General features: G+C 39.4%; 1 protein-coding gene across 12 annotated transcripts in view; it reads right to left on the bottom strand.

Moving 5' to 3' along the window:
• Positions 1-94: 94 nt before the first annotated feature.
• Positions 95-20,062, bottom strand: part of OSBPL9 (oxysterol binding protein like 9) — a 270,472-nt gene continuing 250,504 nt past the window's right edge. For all 12 annotated transcript variants that reach the window (XM_042247965.1, XM_012139203.3, XM_042247962.1 and 9 more), the window contains 12 exons: positions 15,184-15,296; positions 14,934-15,052; positions 9,508-9,593; positions 7,175-7,346; positions 5,913-5,997; positions 5,054-5,164; positions 4,746-4,809; positions 4,486-4,626; positions 2,983-3,061; positions 2,379-2,470; positions 1,002-1,137; positions 95-782 (listed from right to left, as the gene is read on the bottom strand). In XM_042247965.1, the coding sequence (XP_042103899.1) occupies positions 708-782; positions 1,002-1,137; positions 2,379-2,470; positions 2,983-3,061; positions 4,486-4,626; positions 4,746-4,809; positions 5,054-5,164; positions 5,913-5,997; positions 7,175-7,346; positions 9,508-9,593; positions 14,934-15,052; positions 15,184-15,296 (1,273 nt within the window). In that variant the 3' untranslated portion in view covers positions 95-707. The remainder of the gene's footprint in view (positions 783-1,001; positions 1,138-2,378; positions 2,471-2,982; positions 3,062-4,485; positions 4,627-4,745; positions 4,810-5,053; positions 5,165-5,912; positions 5,998-7,174; positions 7,347-9,507; positions 9,594-14,933; positions 15,053-15,183; positions 15,297-20,062) is intronic.

Genomic DNA, 20,062 nt, shown 5'->3' with positions numbered 1-20,062 from the left:
TTGAAGAGTCCCTGTAAAAAGCCAGCCCCTGTATTCAAGGTTTCCAAGTAACTGGGTCCAAGTCTAATCATAAAAATAATAAGCACATTAAAAAAAAGGTTGGAAAAATTACTTTATGAAGCCTTAAGAAGCATTGAGTATAATTAAACCATAGTCCAGAGTTAGATACAATTTAATAATAGTTCAATTCCAAAGTAAAAGTTATTGTAGGTGAGGCCACGAAATTTCCTAACACGTGATTTTAATACATTACACTAAATTTTCTAAAATAACTCAGAGGAACTGATATTTACAGTAAATGGAGTATTTATGAAAAATCTGGCATCAGCTATATTATATATATGTATATATGTATATATAGAACCCAAGATTATATGAACTAGGAAACATGTTGTATATCTCAACAGCAGTACTAGAATGCAGTGTTTAAGACTGGGATTTATACCGTGGGATTTGGAAAAGGAACAGACATCTTGTGTTCAAAACCTGAAGTTTTTCTCAAGACCAAAATCAACGTTGTAACTGCCACAGACAGGAAAAAGGGAAGCTTTGCTCGCTTTAATTGTTCATCTGCATCAGAAAGTCCAGTATCCCTGAGATAGGAACCACTGCAATAAGAAGGGAGTGAATAGGTTCTCCCAAAGGAAGATTGTTGCTTAATTATGCCTCCTGCCCTGGAACCAGGAGCAAACTTTGTGTTTCCCAACCTAATGCTTGGCAGCACCGAGACGCTTCAGTAATGGTTCATCATAAACCCAGCATTCTCCATCTTCATGAAACAGCTGTTAGAGAAAGGGGGAAAATTCAGTTACATACTTGTTTTGTACTTCTGTATCATACTTTAAATTATTTGATGTGCTCCCCCCCTCAACAGTGAAATGAACGTTCATTTCATTTATCACCATGCTTATTTGGTACTTCAGTATTCACTAAAATGAATGAATGACAGCTCAGGGAACAGCAGCTAGCAGACCGAGGCAGGCTCCCCAAAACAAACTTACCCTTGTCTCCCATTGAATTTCCTTTTCCTTCCTTTCTCGGGCTTCTGCTCTTTGTCTTTCTTCAAGTCTGTGCTTGGCTTCAGTTGCTGCATCAATGTCTCTGATTTTCAAGTTGAAAGTGACATCCTTCCAAAGGCTAAAGAAAAGAAGTGAAAGTGCTGAGTACTTGGTGGAGAGAGGAATTAGCAATCTGAAAATGAAAGGCTAGAGCCATCTAAAACATAACATAATTACAGTACAAGTCAAATGGCTTTAAATGTAGTTCACAGACTAAATCTCCTTAGGCTGGCACAGGAGTGAAAAACAGAAACAAACTCGGAAGATTCCACTGCTAGTTGTCAAAGGAGGAAATCAAGCATGTACAGAAAGCTGTATATATGGCTGGGACAACAGGAGAAAGATCAACTGAGACAGACTACTTTTAGCTGTACCTCTAACTAGTGATGTAACCTTGGGGCTACCCTCTAGGGCGTCAGTGTCCCTTACATTCAGCTCAGGGAACAGCGGTTTATATTAACTAAATGGGAGATGAGAGGAGCTGAGACATTCTATTTCATAAAGACTCTTCTGGAATTAATGAATCTGGGAGAAGTAGTCTGAATATAGAGAATAAGGGTCAAGAGAAGCATCGCAGGAGCTTAAGGTTGGGGGTAGGGGAAGAGGTCTGGCTTCTTCTCAAGGCCTGGAAGATGGTAACTAGACAAGTCTGGTCCAAACAATGCTTTACAAGTGAGGACGCATAGGGATTAGAAAAGTAGCCATCCTAAGATCCTGTCGTGTGAGCAGCAGAGCATAAAGGTCTATAGATTTCCACTTACAACTATGAACAGGCAGTCCAGGCAAATAAGACTGTTTATTCTTTCAAGTTTTTAAGTTTTTTAAGACCTAAAGATGTTTTGAGATGTATCTATATCCATATATACAGATAGTCTACAAAGAGGGTGATAAGCCAACATCGTTGGAGAAGGAAATGGCAATCCACTCCAGCACTCTTGCCAGGAAAATGCCATGGATGGAGGAGCTTGATAGGTTCCATGGGGTCCATGGGGTCACAGAGTCGGACACAACTGAGCGACTTCACTTTCACTTCACTTGATATTTATCATATGTCAAGCATCATACACAGGCTCCATGTATATCATTTAGTTCTCAGAGCAATGCTGAGGTGGTTCCCGTTTCAGGAAAGAATGCAAAGACAGGCTAGCTTACAGTCAGGGTTACAGTGCAGGAGGTGGAGCACTGTATGAACCCAGGCATTCAGACCACCTGAGCTCCGTCACACCCTGCTGTGCAGTCCACAACCCGGCCTTGCGCCTACGCCTGGCCAATAGCAAGAGCACTGCTGCCACGACTCTATATAGTTCGTTGTCTCCTTACCAGCGGGATTCGTACTCATTCTGATCTTCCAGCTTCCTTACTTTCTTCTTAATTATAGGCAATTTCTTGGTATCTATAAAAACTACATTTTCCTAGAAAACAGAAAAGATAGGTAGATGTTTTATTGTTCACACTATTCTAAGAGAAAAAGTCAACTCTTCCCATTAACAGATTTAATACTGAAATCCCACAATATGTTAGTGATATAGACAATGAGTTCCATATGCAATCTAAAGCCTAAATTGTTTTAAGTCTTGGTAAAGGCTCTTGGTAAAAATAGATATTTTCAATGTGGCTCTGTGTTGGGATGTAATATGATTGGGATGTAATCTCTTGGACTAGCTAAACAACTAATCCTAATGTTAAGTACTCTGAGCACTTTTCCCCATATATTATTGAGTATTTTAAGGGGAGAGGAAAGTAAAAATCATTCTACTACCTGTACTGCTGGGGAAAGGTGGAAGAAGGAAAAGGCTTGGCTTGAAGAGATGGCATTAGAGCTCATCTTGGTGGTTAAAATTTCCAGATGAAGGAAGCCAGAGTAAGGGACAGGCTACGATTCAATGAAGCCTGAAACAAGTGGCAAAACACATGATGTTCTTACCCCTGTTGAGTATTTTGCATACATTACACCATTCCATTCCCCTTCAATTGAGCAGAAAGACTTCTTGTCATTTGGAGAACTACATTAAAAACAAAAAACAAACATTAAAACACATTTGTGTCAGTCTCAAATTGAAATTTCTCTACCAAAGAATCTTGTCAGTTGTGGCCTACCTACCCAGAGCAAACACAGAAGAGCAACTGTAAAGGTAGATTAATCAAACTGGTTTTCTCAGAGCCAACTACAAGAATTAATGCCATAAAGATGCTGCTAATGGATTCAAGATCCCAGAAACTGTGGGTATGAGGAGATATGTTAGGTGCTGGGACCACGGCAGACTACAAACTCAAGGTCTTCACAGTCTAGTGGGGAGACACTGCCACTGAAATTCTGGGTGGAAAGTGCTGTTATGTCCAGGCAACCACGCGAGATCAAGGGCAACACTGCTACGATGAGGGTCAAGGAGGGCTTTGCTTAAGGATACAATGATGGAGACAAGACTTTCATCTTCAGGCTGGGCCATAATATTAAGATGTTATCTGAGAAGCCCACCAAGCACTCTTTCAGAAGGCAGTCTATTATAAATTACTGTGATTGGCCAAAAAATCTGCTAGCAGTTCCTATTGGTGCTGGCTGCTTTAAGGAACTCTGGGAAGCAGGCCCACCCATGTCTTTGTTCTGGACATCCTTTTCCCCTGTCTGAGGGGAGCAGCCACATTATAGTGGTGACTTGTGCTGCTCCCTAAGCTCTGCCCCTATTTTCTGACTGCAGTAATATTTTGGATTTCACAGTGTTCCTTAGTAAACTTCATCTTTTGTTCATGGTTCCTTCCTCCTTCCTTCCTTCCAAGAATTTTCTGGATGTTGATTCCATCATCAAAATTAAATTATCTCCCTAAAAAACGGGTTAACCAATCCTGTGTCTGCCATCTGCAACACTGCTCCCAGTGAGGCCTCTGAGGACAGAGAAATCCCTGCAGGGTCTCCTTGTCTAGGCAGGCTCTGAACCCAACTGACTGCTGACTTGGACAACACAGACGTCTTCATCTAATCCTGGAGCGTCAAACAGAACCAAACAAAGATACAATGGTTACTGTTTTTCCCCAGCAAAGGCACACAAAAAAACAAGGACCATAAGGGCTTTGAGACACTATAGTGGGTGTCACAGGGTCTACTGTATGGACAAGCTCATGATCCAATCCAGCAATAATGAGTTAAGCATACATAATCTGGGTTGGCTACGAGATCCAGGAAGACTCCTTAAGTTCCTATTTGCAAGTCAGGTTCCTAGGAAGGAAATCCCACCAGTGACCTCAGATTGTTCTTAGGTCTCCTTCTGAGATGGGATTTTAGGAAGAGACATGAAACACAGCATGTAAAATAAGTTTACAAAGACAGGACCATTAGAATGGTCATTCTTGGTGGAAGTTATAGTTCACGACAAAAGGAAAACTATTTTAGAGATACAGAAGGAGCATCGAAGCAGAAAAACAAAATACCTACAAAATCTCAGCAGTAATTCTGTGCTTCTTGCCCCCATAGAAAGGTTTAGTGTGGAAGACGATATTTGCACTATAGCCAGTTTTGGAACAATTAATACTGCATTCTCCGCCTAGTTCCACCCAGGGCACTGTGAGGATAGACCTGCAAAATCAAAAGTTTCAGTAAGGCTGACAGTTCAGAGGAAAGAAAGGAGGGGCACAACTTAAAGAATAGCAGGGCCTACTGCTCACGCATCAGAGGAACGGAACTGCTCTACTTGCCTGCCATAACCATTGGGGAATGTGAGAATGTAATGTTCGTCATGCTCTAGACACGAGACACAGCCTGTGGAGAGAAGGGATGGAATCTCAGGTAAGCAACTGATGGAATCTCCATTCAGTTTAGGGATAATCACTCTTGCATCTCAACCTGGCTCTCACCCCCAACACACTTGCTTCCCTGTACACAATGACTTCCAGTCTGACTTTCTGGGGTCATTTCCTCTTACTAGACAGATGGCCAGCACATATAAGAATGACAAAGAGTTCTCCCATCAACACTGTAGTCCACCCAAAGCCCACAGACTTACCCTGCCCTATGTTGTGCACCCCAATTGACATCCCAAGGAATTTTGACTTGGTCCAGATATGAGCATTGAATTGTATCTTCTTATTAAAACACTCAGCATAAAAGGCTGAAACTGAAGAGAAATTGTTTTGTTTAGTGCACTATATAGCCTCATTTTATTTATAAACATACACACCATAAACATACATGCCCCCCACCCCCAACTCCCTTAACCCAGAGAAACAACTGGCTGCATAGGGAAAATCCTTTACCTTTCAAAGAACATCCTTGAATGTGGTCAGGAATTACCCACCTGCCCTTTACACCCTGTTTCCCCCAGTGCAAGCCACTGTTCAGGACCACATGGGGAGGAACTTCCTGAACCGTGAGGCCAATCCCAGGGCTTAAAAACAAAGGGTCAGTCTGTTCTGATCAGCAAGCATGTTGCTGCCCCAGCCTAAACCTGGACCCATACAGTATAATCAGTCTTAACATGGCATCCAGCAAGTAACACAGGAATACATGCATTCTTTCCACTGGGCCAGGAACATACCATAATGAAACTACGTCTGTTTTCTATGAACTGTCTTCAGAGTTGCTGAGATCGCTACAGCACAGCTCATGATGTGAAAGATGACTTTAGAAGCATTAAAAGTTGGCTTCCCAAATCCCTTTTTATATTAATTAATCAGTGAAGCTAATAAGAGTCTTTGGAACTCATACCAGGAACAGATATGAGGAACCAATCTTCATAGGACTGGGAAGACACAGGTAGCCATTAAACACAAGGACAGTGCAGAGACCTCAGTTATGGAGCTTTCTATGACCCTCTTTAGACAACAGTTTGAAAGTGGATGTAGCTGAGGAGCTCTGTCACTTACTGGGTGGATGGTGAGAAACCTGCTCAGCCACAAATGTTACACTATTCTTGGAAACCCAGGGAACTGGTCCTTCTGAAACTAGCTCCTGCAAGCAAACAGAACATCATTTTCTTTTGATGTGGAAACAAACAAGATGCAGACAATCTAATAACTGGAGTCTCTGCCTCATAAGCTGGTTAAATGCTCTCTCCTCTACACTCACAAAGCATCTCCTATATACTTTTCTCGCAGCACTTAATTGCACTATTGGAATGACTGCTTTGTGTAAGTCTCTCTAAGACATGCATGAAGGCAAGGATCATGTGCCGAACTTAGGGTCAAAACTGGCACAGAACAAGTACTTATCCAGGTCTGTAATATGATTAAGAACAGACACATATTGCTTGTGTCTTTAGTGTGTGTGTGCTCAGTTGCTCAGCTGTGTGTGACTTTTCGCAGCCCCATGGATTGTAACCTGTCAGGCTCCTCTGTCCATGGGATTTCCCAGGGAAGAATACTGGAGTGGGGTGCCATTTCCTTCTCCAGAGACCACCTGGGAAGCAGGACTACATGTAATGCATCATTCAGAAAAGGAAAAATATGGAGAGTTACATTTACTGAGAGATTATTATGTGCCAACCACTGTAGGCTATGGGCTTATTTTTTCCTCCCCTGAACTCCAGACTCTTAAAATTCTAACTCCCTATTTGACAGTCCACTTACATATCTAAGAGACTCCCCATACGTTATATTTCAAATTGGAGTTCTAGACTTTTCCCTCCCCAAATCCAATCTTTTCGTTTGCAGTAAATAGCACCAGCCCACCATGCAAGGATTCATCTCTAACTTACCTTCCCAAATCTAACAGCTCTGGCTCCAAAATATAACTTGAATCAACTATTCTCCTGGAATAATGCCAAAGTCTCCTCAATGGTTTCCTTGCTTCTATTTTGCACCTTTCCAATTCATTTGCCACAAAATAATCATAATGACCTTTTCATTACAAAAATGAGTTCTTGATAAGCCATAAAATTATCCTTACGGTCCATGAGGGCTTGCATGATCTTGTTTCTCAATTTCTAATCCTCATCATGCACCACTCTCTTCCCTTGCTCACTATATTCAAAATATGCTGGTCCAACAACATTGTTCTTCTATGGGTGGTAAACATCTTTTAATCAGTGCCTTTACCACTATCATCTGCCCTCAAATACAATGAAATCTTGAATCAGTAAATTAAGAACTAAGTACTAAGATATTAAAAACATCAGTGGAGAACTCACCGCATTCTCCTCAGTATCATTTGGTAATGTCCAGTGACACTGAAAGATTTCGCCCAAAATGGGGTTGTATGGCTTTTTGGCAACCGACCCTTTCCTTCCTGCGTGAAAGGCTGAGAGATACCATTTCACAACCTGAACCATTCGGTCTCTGGCATCCTTCTGGTCACTAATACTGCAAGGAAGAAAGACAAAATTTAACATCCTCTTTTTTGACAGTACCCCTCAGCATGGTCCACCCCCTAAGACAGGCTGAAGGACCAGTAACTACCTCAGCTCTTTTTTAAAACTAAAGTATAATACACATAACCAAACATACCAGTCTTAATTGTTTGGTTTTATGAATCGGAAAAATGCATATATCCATTTAATTAAGCTTGAGTGTAATGGAAATGTTCTATATCTTGATTGTACTTAAATAATGACATACAACAAGATACAGAACATTTCCATTACCCCCAGGTTTCCCCATCCTTTCCAAGCAATCCCCACCCCTTAACCCCAAGGCAAACACTGTTTCTGGTCTCCAGTACCATTAGTTTTGCTTTTCCCATAACTTCATACTTGTTAGTGCACTGTTTAATTGCAAAACAGTTGGAGATTTTCTCAATGTATCTGTGTTACTGATATCTAATTTAATTCGTCAAAGATCAGTGGATATATTCCATATGGTTTCAATTATTTTACATTTATTAAGTCTTCCTAGTATATGGTACATCTTGATGAATGTTCCATAGCACTTAGAAAGACTGTTATAGTGTTTGGTAATGTTTTAGAAAGGTTAACTAGATCTTCCATAGTCACACTGTTTCTCAGAGGGGTGGGGAGAGATGCCTGCTGTTCAATCAATTCCTGAGGGAGGAATTTCCAACCATGATTGTCTATCTGTCTATTTCTTCCTTCAGTCAATTTTTGCTGCATATAGTTTGAAGCTGTTTTACATATTTACGATTATTTATTCTTGATAAACTGACTCCTATCATATGAGATATCCCTACTTGTCTCTGGTAATATTTCTTACCTTAAAAAGTATTTTTTGTCTGATACGAACACCACAACACCAGCTTTGTTATGCTTAGTGTTTTGCATGGTATGTCTTTGTCCATCATTTTACTTTTAACCAATCAATGTCTTTACATATTTAAAGTCTCTCTCTTGCAAACAGAGTACAGATGAATCTTGCTTTTTTTTTTAATCCAGTCTTAAAATCACTGTTCTCTTAAATGGAGTATATATGATATTCACATTTAATGTACTATGAATATAGCTGAGTTTAACTATCATCATGGCATTTGTTTTCTACTTGGCCCCTTTATTCTTTGTTCTATTATATTTCCTTTCCTCCTTTACGGGAGAGTTAGAATTTTTAGAATTACACTTAATCATATCTATTGGTGTTTTAGCTGTATTTATGTAGTTTTTAAATGGTTCCTTCTAGGGACCTAAATTCTCATACATAAAAATTATCCTTAAACCTCAAATCTATATATAATGAATAACTGCTACTTCCTATGTATGTTATCAATAAATGCTTACATTTTATTTGTTCAACTTTGTATGAATTTAAACAATGCCATATTTAATTTCTGCCCTTTGGGAACTGGTTAAATGAGTCTCTTAAAATCCTCATTAAGAAGTTATGTATCAGTGTTACCCAACGTGCCCACCCACTGTGAAACTTCGGTGATTTCTATCCGGCTCTAGTAAAGCACAGTCCAAGGCCAAGGAATGCAATCAGAGAAGATGGATTAGCACATCCTGTTACAAAGAAAATGCTCCTGCTACCAGTGAAAAGCAATGTGAACTCACTCACCTCCTCATAAATCAATCTCACCTTTAGATTACTCCTGTCCTTTATACATATATCTAATACTGCAATCTTTGTATTTAAAATTTATGAATCAGTCTGTAATCTGGACACTGGACTATAAACTCCTCAAATGCAGACACTGCAACTCTTTTCCTTTCCAGCTTATGATAAAGTGTTGACAAAAAACAAGTGCTTTAGAAAAGTGTTAAACTCAAATAACTGAACTTCATCAGGATGTAGTGTCAATAATTTGACAGTGATTACCAATTCCTAGATCAAAAAAAAGCTCTGTAAATACTGGCTACCATATTAATAGGTGTTCAAGATTTTTTAAGGTGTTCAACTTGGTTGCCTAACAATATTAGCAAAAGATAACCTAAGCAAAGAGGCATCTAATACAAACAAAATATTCAACACCTTATTTCCTCAGAAACATTTGAAAGGCAAAGGAATCTATCCTGCAAAGGCAGAAAGGTAATGAGTAATATCTTTAAAATAGTGGAAGCTACTATATCAAGTCAAATACCTCACAAACAGGTCCGGATGAGCAAAAAAGTCTGCATACATTTCTAAAAGAGATCTTCTTTCAAGAATAAATGTTGGAAGAACTACCTGAAAAACATACATATTTGACCCTTGAGAATCAAATTCCACTACAGATATATAAGACTGCTGAGCTGCATTTAAAAAGAAAAACACGTAAATGAAAACAAAAAAACTGATTCCAATCACAGTAATATCCACCAAGTACTGCCCAGGCATGCTTTTGATACCTACTTCTCAAACTGTTCTAATTCAGAAATGCCTGTTAACCTGCCTAAGAGACGAAAAACAGAGATTCTGAATGTTCAAATGTCACCTTCTCTGAGCAACCACTCTTTGGCTCCCCGAGTCAATAATCAAAGTTTTAGCAATAACAACTATGCGGTAGCAACCCTTTGAGATCTTTGACGTTCTGGAGCATCACACACATACATTATCTTATTAAACTGTACAACCATCTCATTAAGAAGAAATTATCATTTGACAGTGGATAAAGTTCAGTTCAGTTCACTCGCTCAGTCGTGTCTGACTCTGCAACCCCCTGAACTGCAGCATACCAGGCCTCCCTGTCCATCACCAACTCCCGGAGTTTACCCAAACTCATGTCCACTGAGTCGGTGATGCCATCTAACCATCTCATCCTCTGTCATCCCCTTCTCCTCCTGCCCTCAATCTTTCCCAGCATCAGGGTCTTTTCAAATGAGTCAGCTCTTTGCATCAGGTGGCCAAAGTATTGGAGTTTCAGCTTCAACATCAGTCCTTCCAATGAGTATTCAGGCCTGATTTCCTTTAGGATGGACTGGCTGGATCTCCTTGCAGTCCAAGGGACTCTCAAGAGTCTTCTCCAACACCACAGCTCAAAAGCATCAATTCTTCGGCACTCAGCCCTCTTCACAGTCCAACTCTCACATCCATACACGACCACTGGAAGAACCATAGCCTTGACTAGACAGACCATTGTTAACAAAATAACGTCTCTGCTTTTTAATACGCTGTCTAGGTTAGTCATAACTTTCCTTCCAAGGAGTAAGCGTCTTTTAATTTTATGGCTGCAATCACCATCTGCAGTGATTTTGGAGCCCAGAAAAATAAAGTCTGACACTGTTTCCCCATCTATTTGCCATGAAGTGATGGACAAGATGCCATGATCTTAGTTTTCTGAATGTTGAGTTTGAAGCCAACTTTTTCACTTTCCTCTTTCACTTTCATCAAGAGGCTCTTTAGTTCCTCTTCACTTTCTGCCATAAGGGTGGTGTCACCTACATATCTAAGTTATTGATATTTCTTCCAGCAATCTTGATTCCAGCTTGTGCTTCTTCCATCCCAGCATTTCTCATGATGTACTCTGCATATAAGTTAAATAAGCAGGGTGACAATATACTGCCTTGACGTACTCCTTTTCCTATTCAGAACCAGTAGAGAAAAATGAACCTCAAATGGGTGAGAAATTTTCTCACTGCTCTGTTGTTAAGTGGAATCCAAAATCGGCTCTGTTTGACTTTGAGGGGTGGGGTCTACAAACATTCCTCTCTACTGTTGCTTCTCTATCATCGTAAGTGCCTAAGGAAATTTATCTACTGGATCTGTGTACTTATGGATTTGCGTCCTCAAGTAAACAATGAACTTCAGGAATGCAAGAACCATACTTATTTGTACTTGCATTTCAGCTACTATTACAAACTAAGAAATTTTTAGTAAGTAACTGAGGGAGTAAACAAAATGAAAAAGAGAATAACGATGAGATTCTACCAACTTTCTTCAGGAGGCTGGGCCCATGAAGGAAAATGCTGAGGGCCTGGGAAAGTGGCAGAGGGGAAAGTAAAGAAAAGAAGAACCCTGGCGGTCCAGTGGTTAAGAATCCGTTTGCCAATGCAGAAGACAAGGGTTCCATCCCTGGTCCAAGAAGATAAGATTCCACAATGCTGCGAGGCAACTAAGCCTGTGCGCCACAACTATTGAAGCCAGTGTGCCCAAGGGCCTGTGTTCCTCAACAAGAGAAGCTGCTGCGATGAGAAGCCCGTGCACCGCAACTGAAGAGTAGGCCCTACTCACTGCAACCAAAGAGTCCATGCACAGCATCAGTGATCCAGTGCAGCCAAAAATAAATACAAGATAAAAACTTAAAAAAAGAGAAGAAATTGAAATATGGGGGAAAAGAGTAAGAAAGGTTAAGATTAATCAATTAAGAAAAGAAGAATTCATTACAAATAGAGGAAGAGTTTTTGAAGTCTGTATCAGAATAGACATTATTCATTATGGCAGCTGAGCATCATAGTAACCAATATTTCTTTAAATGTAGTATTTACGGCAATATTCAAGAACCTGTGGTAAATGCTATGGAAGCAGCAAAGGTTAATTGAGAGAATAATATCAGCACTTAACTTTTAGGTAGAATGTGATAAATACTGGGCTTCCCTGGTAGCTCAGATGGTAAAGAATCTGCCTGCAATGAGGGAGGCCTGGGTTTGATCCCTGGGTTGGGAAGATCCCCTGGAGAAGGGAATGGCTATCCACTCCAGAATTCTTGCCTGGAGAATTCCAAGAACAGAGGAGCATCCAGGAGATGCACAATGTACTCTGGAAAGTCAGAAGAGGCAAAAGATCATGCTCTGTTTGGGAAACCAGAATGAGGGCAAAGCTGAGAAACACACTGAGGTGGCGCTAGAGAAAAGCCTTAGAGAGTAGGCTACCACAGAGGGAAAACATGGAGCCATGGAGACGGTGGTGGGGGACAAGGGGAGGGCGGGCGGCAGAAAATGAGTGTGACAGGGACTCACCAGTGGACCCGTAAGGCTGCTGTATGTAAGAGGAATGACAGAACACAAGAGCCTGCAAAGAACCCCTATGGGTCTAATATTTAGAATGTTTATTACTGGACTCCTGAGTTTAAATGTTCCTCAGAACACCTATATTTACAGTGTAAATATGCTTAAACTGGCGAGTAAGCTTGGTGTCATTTTCTACCACTCTTGGAGAACACAGAGATTATACATTACTAAGTAATACTACAAAAGAACAAGACAGGGCTAAATATCTCAATATATAAACAGCTCTTGCAAATCAACAAGAAAAAGATTACTACAGCCAGCAGAAAAATGAACAAAAGAACAGAACATGCAATTTGAAAAAGAAGACATTGCCAAAGACCATAAGTTTGACCATAAGTTTTTCCCTCCCTACTTAAAATTTTTCTTAAGAACTCTCATTGAACAGATCTTCATTGTTTTTAGCACTATCTGGATACATGCCATTATGTCAAGTTGCTGAAACACTGATATAAGTGAGCTGGGCTAGGCTGTCTTTAACCTGGGTTCAAATACTTATTTTGGTGTGAGGAGGCCATAGAAAATTTATTCAACATCTGAAAGTTTCTGTAAAAGGAGGATAATTATATGCCTTGCTTAAGTCTTAAGACTGTTTTGAAGACCAAGTGAGGTAAACCGGATGTGACTATAGTAATGTTTCCAAACACTATGATGTATTTGGAAAATAACTCTTTTTAGAAAATATTTAAAGTGAGAAGATATTATTATAAATAGGAAAATGAGATACAAATTTAAGGCATTATTGTAATAATACTCTGAAATGCACAAGGGAATCAAGATTTCACAATCTGCTGACAACCACAACTGTGTATGCCAATGAAGATTTTGAAACTACCTAGTAAGCTAGCAAAAATTAACAAACTTTTAGTGGCTAAAAAACCCAAACATGGAGCATATGGCAGAGGAAGCTATGAGAGGCAAGAATTACATCTGACTGCAGCACATCCTCTGGTTGCCTGTGCATCTCCCTACTGGATGAAGTTTGATTCAGTTCAGGTACAGGCTATAGGTTGCTATGAGTCACAGGGCCCTCCCACACCCCAAGGGGTGAATATAGATTAATCTAAACCAATCTATTAACCTCCTTTGCCAGTGACTGGCTTATGCATGCACTGGCTGAGCTTGGGTCAATGGGATTCAACTGGAAGTCTGACGGGTCACTGTGGAAAATGATGTTCTCCCTATACCAACAATAAAATTCATGAGGAGAATTATTTTTCTCGCCTCTTTTTTTTTTTCTCTTTTTTCCTGCCTCTTGACATACCTGCATAAGGATGTGATTAACTGGAAGTGTGGCAGTCATTTTGCAATGATGGGAAGACGGGTCTGAGTGTGAATGTCAGCATGCAAAGGATGGCAGAGCAGAGAGATGAAGGGACCTAGATCGTTTCTCACATTGTTGACCCACTATGAATTCATCAATCCTGGAACTACTCTATTTCTGGACTTCTCATTTCCTGAGATAGCAAACCTAGTATTGTTCAAGATACAATTAGGTGGCTCTTCCACTATTGGAGACCAAACCCAACCAAGGTAGAAGGTGTAGAAAAGAAATATAAACATCAATATCTAAAATGAAGCCTTATTTCTCAAATTTGAAGCGATAATTCTGCTCCAGCAATTATGCAATCAATCTAACGCTCAATGAAAAAATTCTGGAGGCAAGCTCCTGCAAATATTCTCTTACCTAGAACTTCCCCAGAAAGTATGTTTGTTGCACAAATTAATGCTATCCTTGTGCTTCTGTTCTTAAATCTGGGGTAAAAATTTTTATTATACATACTTACTAGAAAGTATTATGGTTTAGTTTATAGATTTTGAAATCTACAACCAGATTAGAATCTCAGTTCTGCCAGTTAATAGGAAGGACTTAGCCAAATTACTTAATGTCTGTGAGCTTTAATTTCTCATCTATAAAATGAAGTTAACAACCACCACCAATTCTGCAGTGCTATGGTGAGAATTAGGTGAAAGGAGAAGGCTTTTAGCAGAGTGGCAGGGATATACACAGGCACCTATATACCAGTCTCTTGTATCAAGCAAGCATTCTGTTTAGAGCACCAAGTTTAAATTCAAATTCAAATCCAGAACCATAATAATTTTATGGCTCAATGTATATCATACAATTTCCCATTCATTACCTGTTCCAATATCCATTTTGCATATGCAAAACCCAAAGGCTATAGAGGAAGGAACCTGCTCAAGGTCACAGAGTTTGGTAACAGCAAAAGTCGGATGTAAGCACAGATCCTCTAACCCCGAGATCAGAACTCTGCTCATCTTGATTCTATGCATACTACACTGCTTTGGGTTTTGTCCAACTACTAACCAAGCCCAATACTACTCCATGCTTTCTCTCAATAAAATCCAAACCATAATCTATACATACTATCCCTAGGAAATTACCCTAGTTTTACTTATGTTATCTATTTATAAAATTTTCAGTTTACTCAGGTAAATATATAAAAAGACAAAAGTATAAATAGAAATTACGTCATCATACTACATGCGCAGAGACACTCACCATACAATCACTGAGAATCTACATGTATACATTAACAGCAAAACCAAATTTCATTCTTACCTTCGTAAGATCCATTCCAAGTCTAACCTGTGACAACAGATGCATGATAACACTCTTGTGCTCTTCCACCGACCCTGCCTCCCCTTCGTCATCTCTATCATCATGTGAATCGAACAGGTCTAAAATAAAACAAATCTTCTTAGACTGGTGTTACATTGGGCCAATCTGTGCTGTTACCAGTATCATAAATAATTTTTTTCAAACAAATATTTTTAAGGAAATCAAGTAAAAATTCTCAAAGGCTGCTTACCAGCATCGCTTGTTCCATTGGACATGGAAGAATTAAGTGATTCCGTTGTATCTGGACGCTTTAGACTATTTCCCGAGCTGCTGTGTGTCAAGACTGAGGCAGATCCAGAGGAACTAAAAAATATTAATCACCTTCTTAAGCTTTTTAAGGAAGCAATTTAAAATCACAGTAAGACGTTAACCTATAAAGCTACTTAAAACCAGTATATGCAGATAACTGACAGAAACAAACTAGACCTTTAAAGTTAGCTGGTTATATACATATATATGCTTGATTCTCTCCCCATCAGCTTCATGTTTTTTGCATGGTGTATGCTCACATGTTGAAAGGCCATGAAAAATTAGTAAGATTTTGCCTCTTCATATAAATTTAAAACTTGAATTCATTTTCCAAATTTGTTTCCTTGCATAAATGTAAGTATGTCGTAATTCCTGGCAACAATTTCCAGAACCTCAAAAATGATAAATCTATTAATTAGTCTCAGAAAGATGTTATTTTTGAGATCCTTTGAAAAAGCTTACACAGGTTTTTCCTAGTCAATAAAAACCATATTTGAAATTAAAAAAATAAAAAAGTACATTAACTTTTACAAGTAAATTTATGGTAAGTGGTATTATGAGCTGATTAACAGGGTCTAAAGAAAGCTCCCTCTATTATATAGCTCTGATCATAACCTACCCAGGACTAGTATTTGTACATTAATAAAAGAATGATCTAAGTTTACTTATTAAGGGTAAAAATAGAAACCAAATTTCTCATACTGCAGATATTATTTATAAAATGGTACACACAGTAAAGTCTTTTATTGCAAATTTATAGATGCAAAACACCACTGTTCTTCAGTTGCTAAGTTGTGTTCGACTCTTGTGAACTCTATACTATAGCCCACCAGATAGGCCACTCTGTCCGTGGGATTTTCTAGGCAAGAATACTGATGTAGAATATAATTTCCTTCTCCAGCAAAACACATTATATATTCTAATTTAAACATAGTTTGCCTTGATTACTTTCTTTTGATTTCTTATTTAATGATAAGTGTGATATTTTTAAAGAGCAATTTTAGGTTCAGAGCAAAACTGAGCAGAAAGAACAGAATTCCCATATGTACAACTTCCCCACTATCAACATTCTGCACTTGGTAGTACATTTGTAGCAAATGATGAACCTACATGACATGGCATTATCACTGAAAGTCCATAGTTTACAGTAGGGTTCACGCTTGGTCTTGTACATTTTATGGATTTTGACAAAAGGATGTCGATAAGTGTTCATCATTGTAGTTATTGCAGAGAATAGTTTCATTACCCTAAATATCTTCTGTGCTCTGCCTGTATCAGAACATTAGTTCACAGAGAAGTTATCATTATGACAGGTCTTTAGAAACTTAACGGCGGAAGGACTTAAGCTTTCAAATTCTCTTCCTTCAGGGAGAGAAACTGTAGATAGAGACTCAAGAGCTAGAAAACTAGTGGTAGCGGCTGACGACCAGCAGGTGGCACACAAGCTCAATGCCTACAGACACGAGACAGACAGCATCAGTATGAGAATGGTGGTGATGGTGTAATTGCTAAGTTGAGTCTGACTCTTGCGACCACATGGACTGTAGCCTGCCAGGCTCCTCTGTCCATGGGATTTCCCAGGTTAAGAATACTGGAGTGGGCTGCCATTTCCTTCCCAAGGGTATCTTTCTGACCTAGGGATCGAACCAGTGTCTCCTACATTGAAGGTGCTCTCCTGAATTGCAGGCAGCTTCTTTATTGCTGACCAACCAGGGAAGCCTAAACATGTGAACAGGGTCAGGGGGGCTTCCCAGCAGTAAAAGAATCTACCTGCAATGCAGGAGACCAGGTTCGATCCTTGGGTTGGAAAGATCCCCTGAAGGAGGAGATGACAACCCACTCTGGTATGTATTCTTGCCTGGAAATTAGACAGAGCCTGGCGGGGTACAGTCCATGGGGTCTCAAAGAGTCAGACACGACTGAGCACTCCCCATTACATAAGAAAATGGAGACCTGGAGCCAGCATAGTCAATTTGAAGGGATTTAAACTCCATTAAAAAAAAAAAGTCAACAAACACTGTGCTGGCCAAATTAAATAACTATAGTCCCTACTAGTTTTGGAATCTAGATTAAGGCATATAAATAAGGAAGCATGAAGGTTCATAGATCATATGTTTGTTATGAGGTGGGTACTGGGAGAGCACAGAGAAGGAAGTTTCTAAGGAGAAAAAAGAAATGCCTATGAGCCCACAGGTAACTTTGTAAACATGCCTATTATAGGTACAACAGGTAAGCAAGCATTTAAAATTTAAGGAGTACCCCTAAAACAGGCCAGAGGCTATCAGTGATGTAGTAAGGAGGCTAACCATATCATCATCAAGCTTTTAATAAATATAGTTAGGTTTCTAGAGGATACTCAATTCATTTTGATACTCAATTTGTACTATGTTTCAAGTAATGGCTAACGTCCCATGAAGGAGACTTTCTTTAATTCTTTTTAAGGAAACAATGATTTAACACTTCAGAAATCAATAATAATCTTTATTTTGGAATTTTCTCCCAAATGCCTGTTTTCTTTTAACCTATTATAAAAATTATTTTTCAAAATTAAAGTGAAATTTTTATTGGCAAACTGTTAAATGCTCTTGTAATAGTTTACTGCCCACATATAAACATTAAGAAACCAACATGCTAACCCTCTTTCTGCTTAGCTAGTCGTCTTGAATTGTGGGCTCAAATCTCTCTTCCTCTCGCGTTTGTAACAGCATGCATTCACCTAATGGCATATACTTTATGTTTCTCACATTCAAATGTTGAATTTGATCTACTATGTAACAAAACTTCCCGATTAATATAGTCATTTTCCTTGTAAATTTTGAGATTCTGAACAGTTATGGTACAATTACACATGATACTGTATTTCTCAGTTCATGTGCAAACTTAAGAGAACTGAAGTGCTACACAAGATTTCTTATTAAAAGAAACCAAGGATCAAGGTCTAAGTTTGGCTGATGGTACTTAGCTTGGAAATTCACATATAATCTGTGACCAAATCCCAAATTCCAAATCTGTACTGTATTTCAAAGCAAACCCCAAACTGCAACGATAGCACTTACTCTTAAAAAATACCCAACAAAAAGCAAGCCAGTTACATCTACAACAAATATAGGAACATTAAAGCAAATAAATGTTAATTTGCTTTCTATAGCAGCTATCGCTTACGGCATACTTACTATACATGCCAGACGTTACTGTAAGCACTTGATTGACATTACTGTCATCTACATGTTCACAACAACTTGAATTTGAAACTATTATCATCCTCAGTTTACCAACAAGGAAACTGAGGATTACACAGGTTAAATAACTTGACCAAGATCACATACCTGTAAAGCAAAGCAGATTTAGAACCTATCATTTCTTTCTAAGATTCCAGAATCCAAAGTTGAATCACAGCAACCTATATACTACCAGGGATAAAAAGGACTTTGCTGACTGGCTATCAAAGTGGGTTTCTCTGATAGCTCAACTGGTAAAGAATCCGCCTGGCACTGTGTTGGGAAGATCCGCTGGTGAAGGGATAGGCTACCCACTTCAATATTCTTGGGATTCCCTTGTGGCTCAGCTGGTAAAGAATCTGCCTGCAATGTAGGAAACTAGAGTTTGATCCCTGGGTTGGGAAGATCTCCTGGAGAAGGGAAGGGTTATCCACTCCAGTATTCTGGCCTGAAGAATTCCACGGATTGTATAGTCCATGGGGTCGCAAAGAGTGGGACACAACTGAGTGACTTTCATTTTCTTTAACTATTATGTAAGTGACTTCATGTGTAAAGAAAGGCCTTTTCTGTACAATGGAACACACCTAGCTTTGATCTGACAGTGTAAAATAGGTCAAATATCTCCTAATAAAAGAAAATCTACCATCACTGCCAAAATCTGCCTATTTTGTTATCTTTGGAGTCCACATGCTTCCCTCCATTCCTATGCTATGACCGTAGCTCAGGTTATCAACATTTCTCAATTTCCTACCCAGTTTTGGCTGGTCTTCCTACATATAATGCATTCCCACTGCACTCAATTCTGTTCAATTTAGGCATATTTTTCTTATCTATTTTTCTAAAAGGTAGACCTGACCAGCAGCTGCCATCACTTGCGAGAAAATGTTCAAAATTCATAAAAGGCTAAAAGGACTCCTTCATGACCTGGCCCTTGTCAACTTCTCCTGTATCCTGTATCTTCTTAACCACTCCCCACAACTTATAACCACTCAGCCATGCTCACTAGCTTATAACTTCTCAAAGAAACCAAGCCTCTGCTCCCCACAGGCCTTTCTTATTAGGGTTCCAGCTCCATGAGAACAACATTTTCCATTTCCCCCCTCCTCTTCTCACCCCCATGACCCTTCTCTCTCATCCATGTCTCATCTTAGGATCACATTCCCTCCGTCCTCTGTGAATCCTTTCTTGACTTCTCAGAACTTCAAAACGCTCCCAATTCTTCCTGGGCTTATTCTTACAAAGCATATTTCACACTAAATTATAAATGTCTGTTTTCCCCACAAAAGACTATGTTCCTGAGGGGAAGGATTGGCCCTTGTTTCACTTCTGTATAAGGTGGTGCTAGTGATAAAGAATCCGCCTGCCAATGAAGGAGACACAAGAGACATGGGTTCAATTCCTGGGTCTGAAAGAACCCGTGAAGGAGGACATGGTAACCTGCTCCAGTATTCTTGCCTGGAAAAAGCCATGGACAGAGGAGCCTGGCAGACTTACAGTCTATGGGGTCCAAAGTCCTGAACACATCATTCCTCTACCTGGCTAGTACAGAGCCTTACTTATAGGTACCTGAATACCTTCACTCTAATACAAAACTAGTAGTAG

The sequence above is a fragment of the Ovis aries genome, chromosome 1 (genome assembly GCF_016772045.2).
Source record: "Ovis aries strain OAR_USU_Benz2616 breed Rambouillet chromosome 1, ARS-UI_Ramb_v3.0, whole genome shotgun sequence".
Classification (NCBI taxonomy): Eukaryota; Metazoa; Chordata; class Mammalia; order Artiodactyla; family Bovidae; genus Ovis; species Ovis aries.
This window is presented reverse-complemented; position numbering and strand designations above follow the sequence as displayed.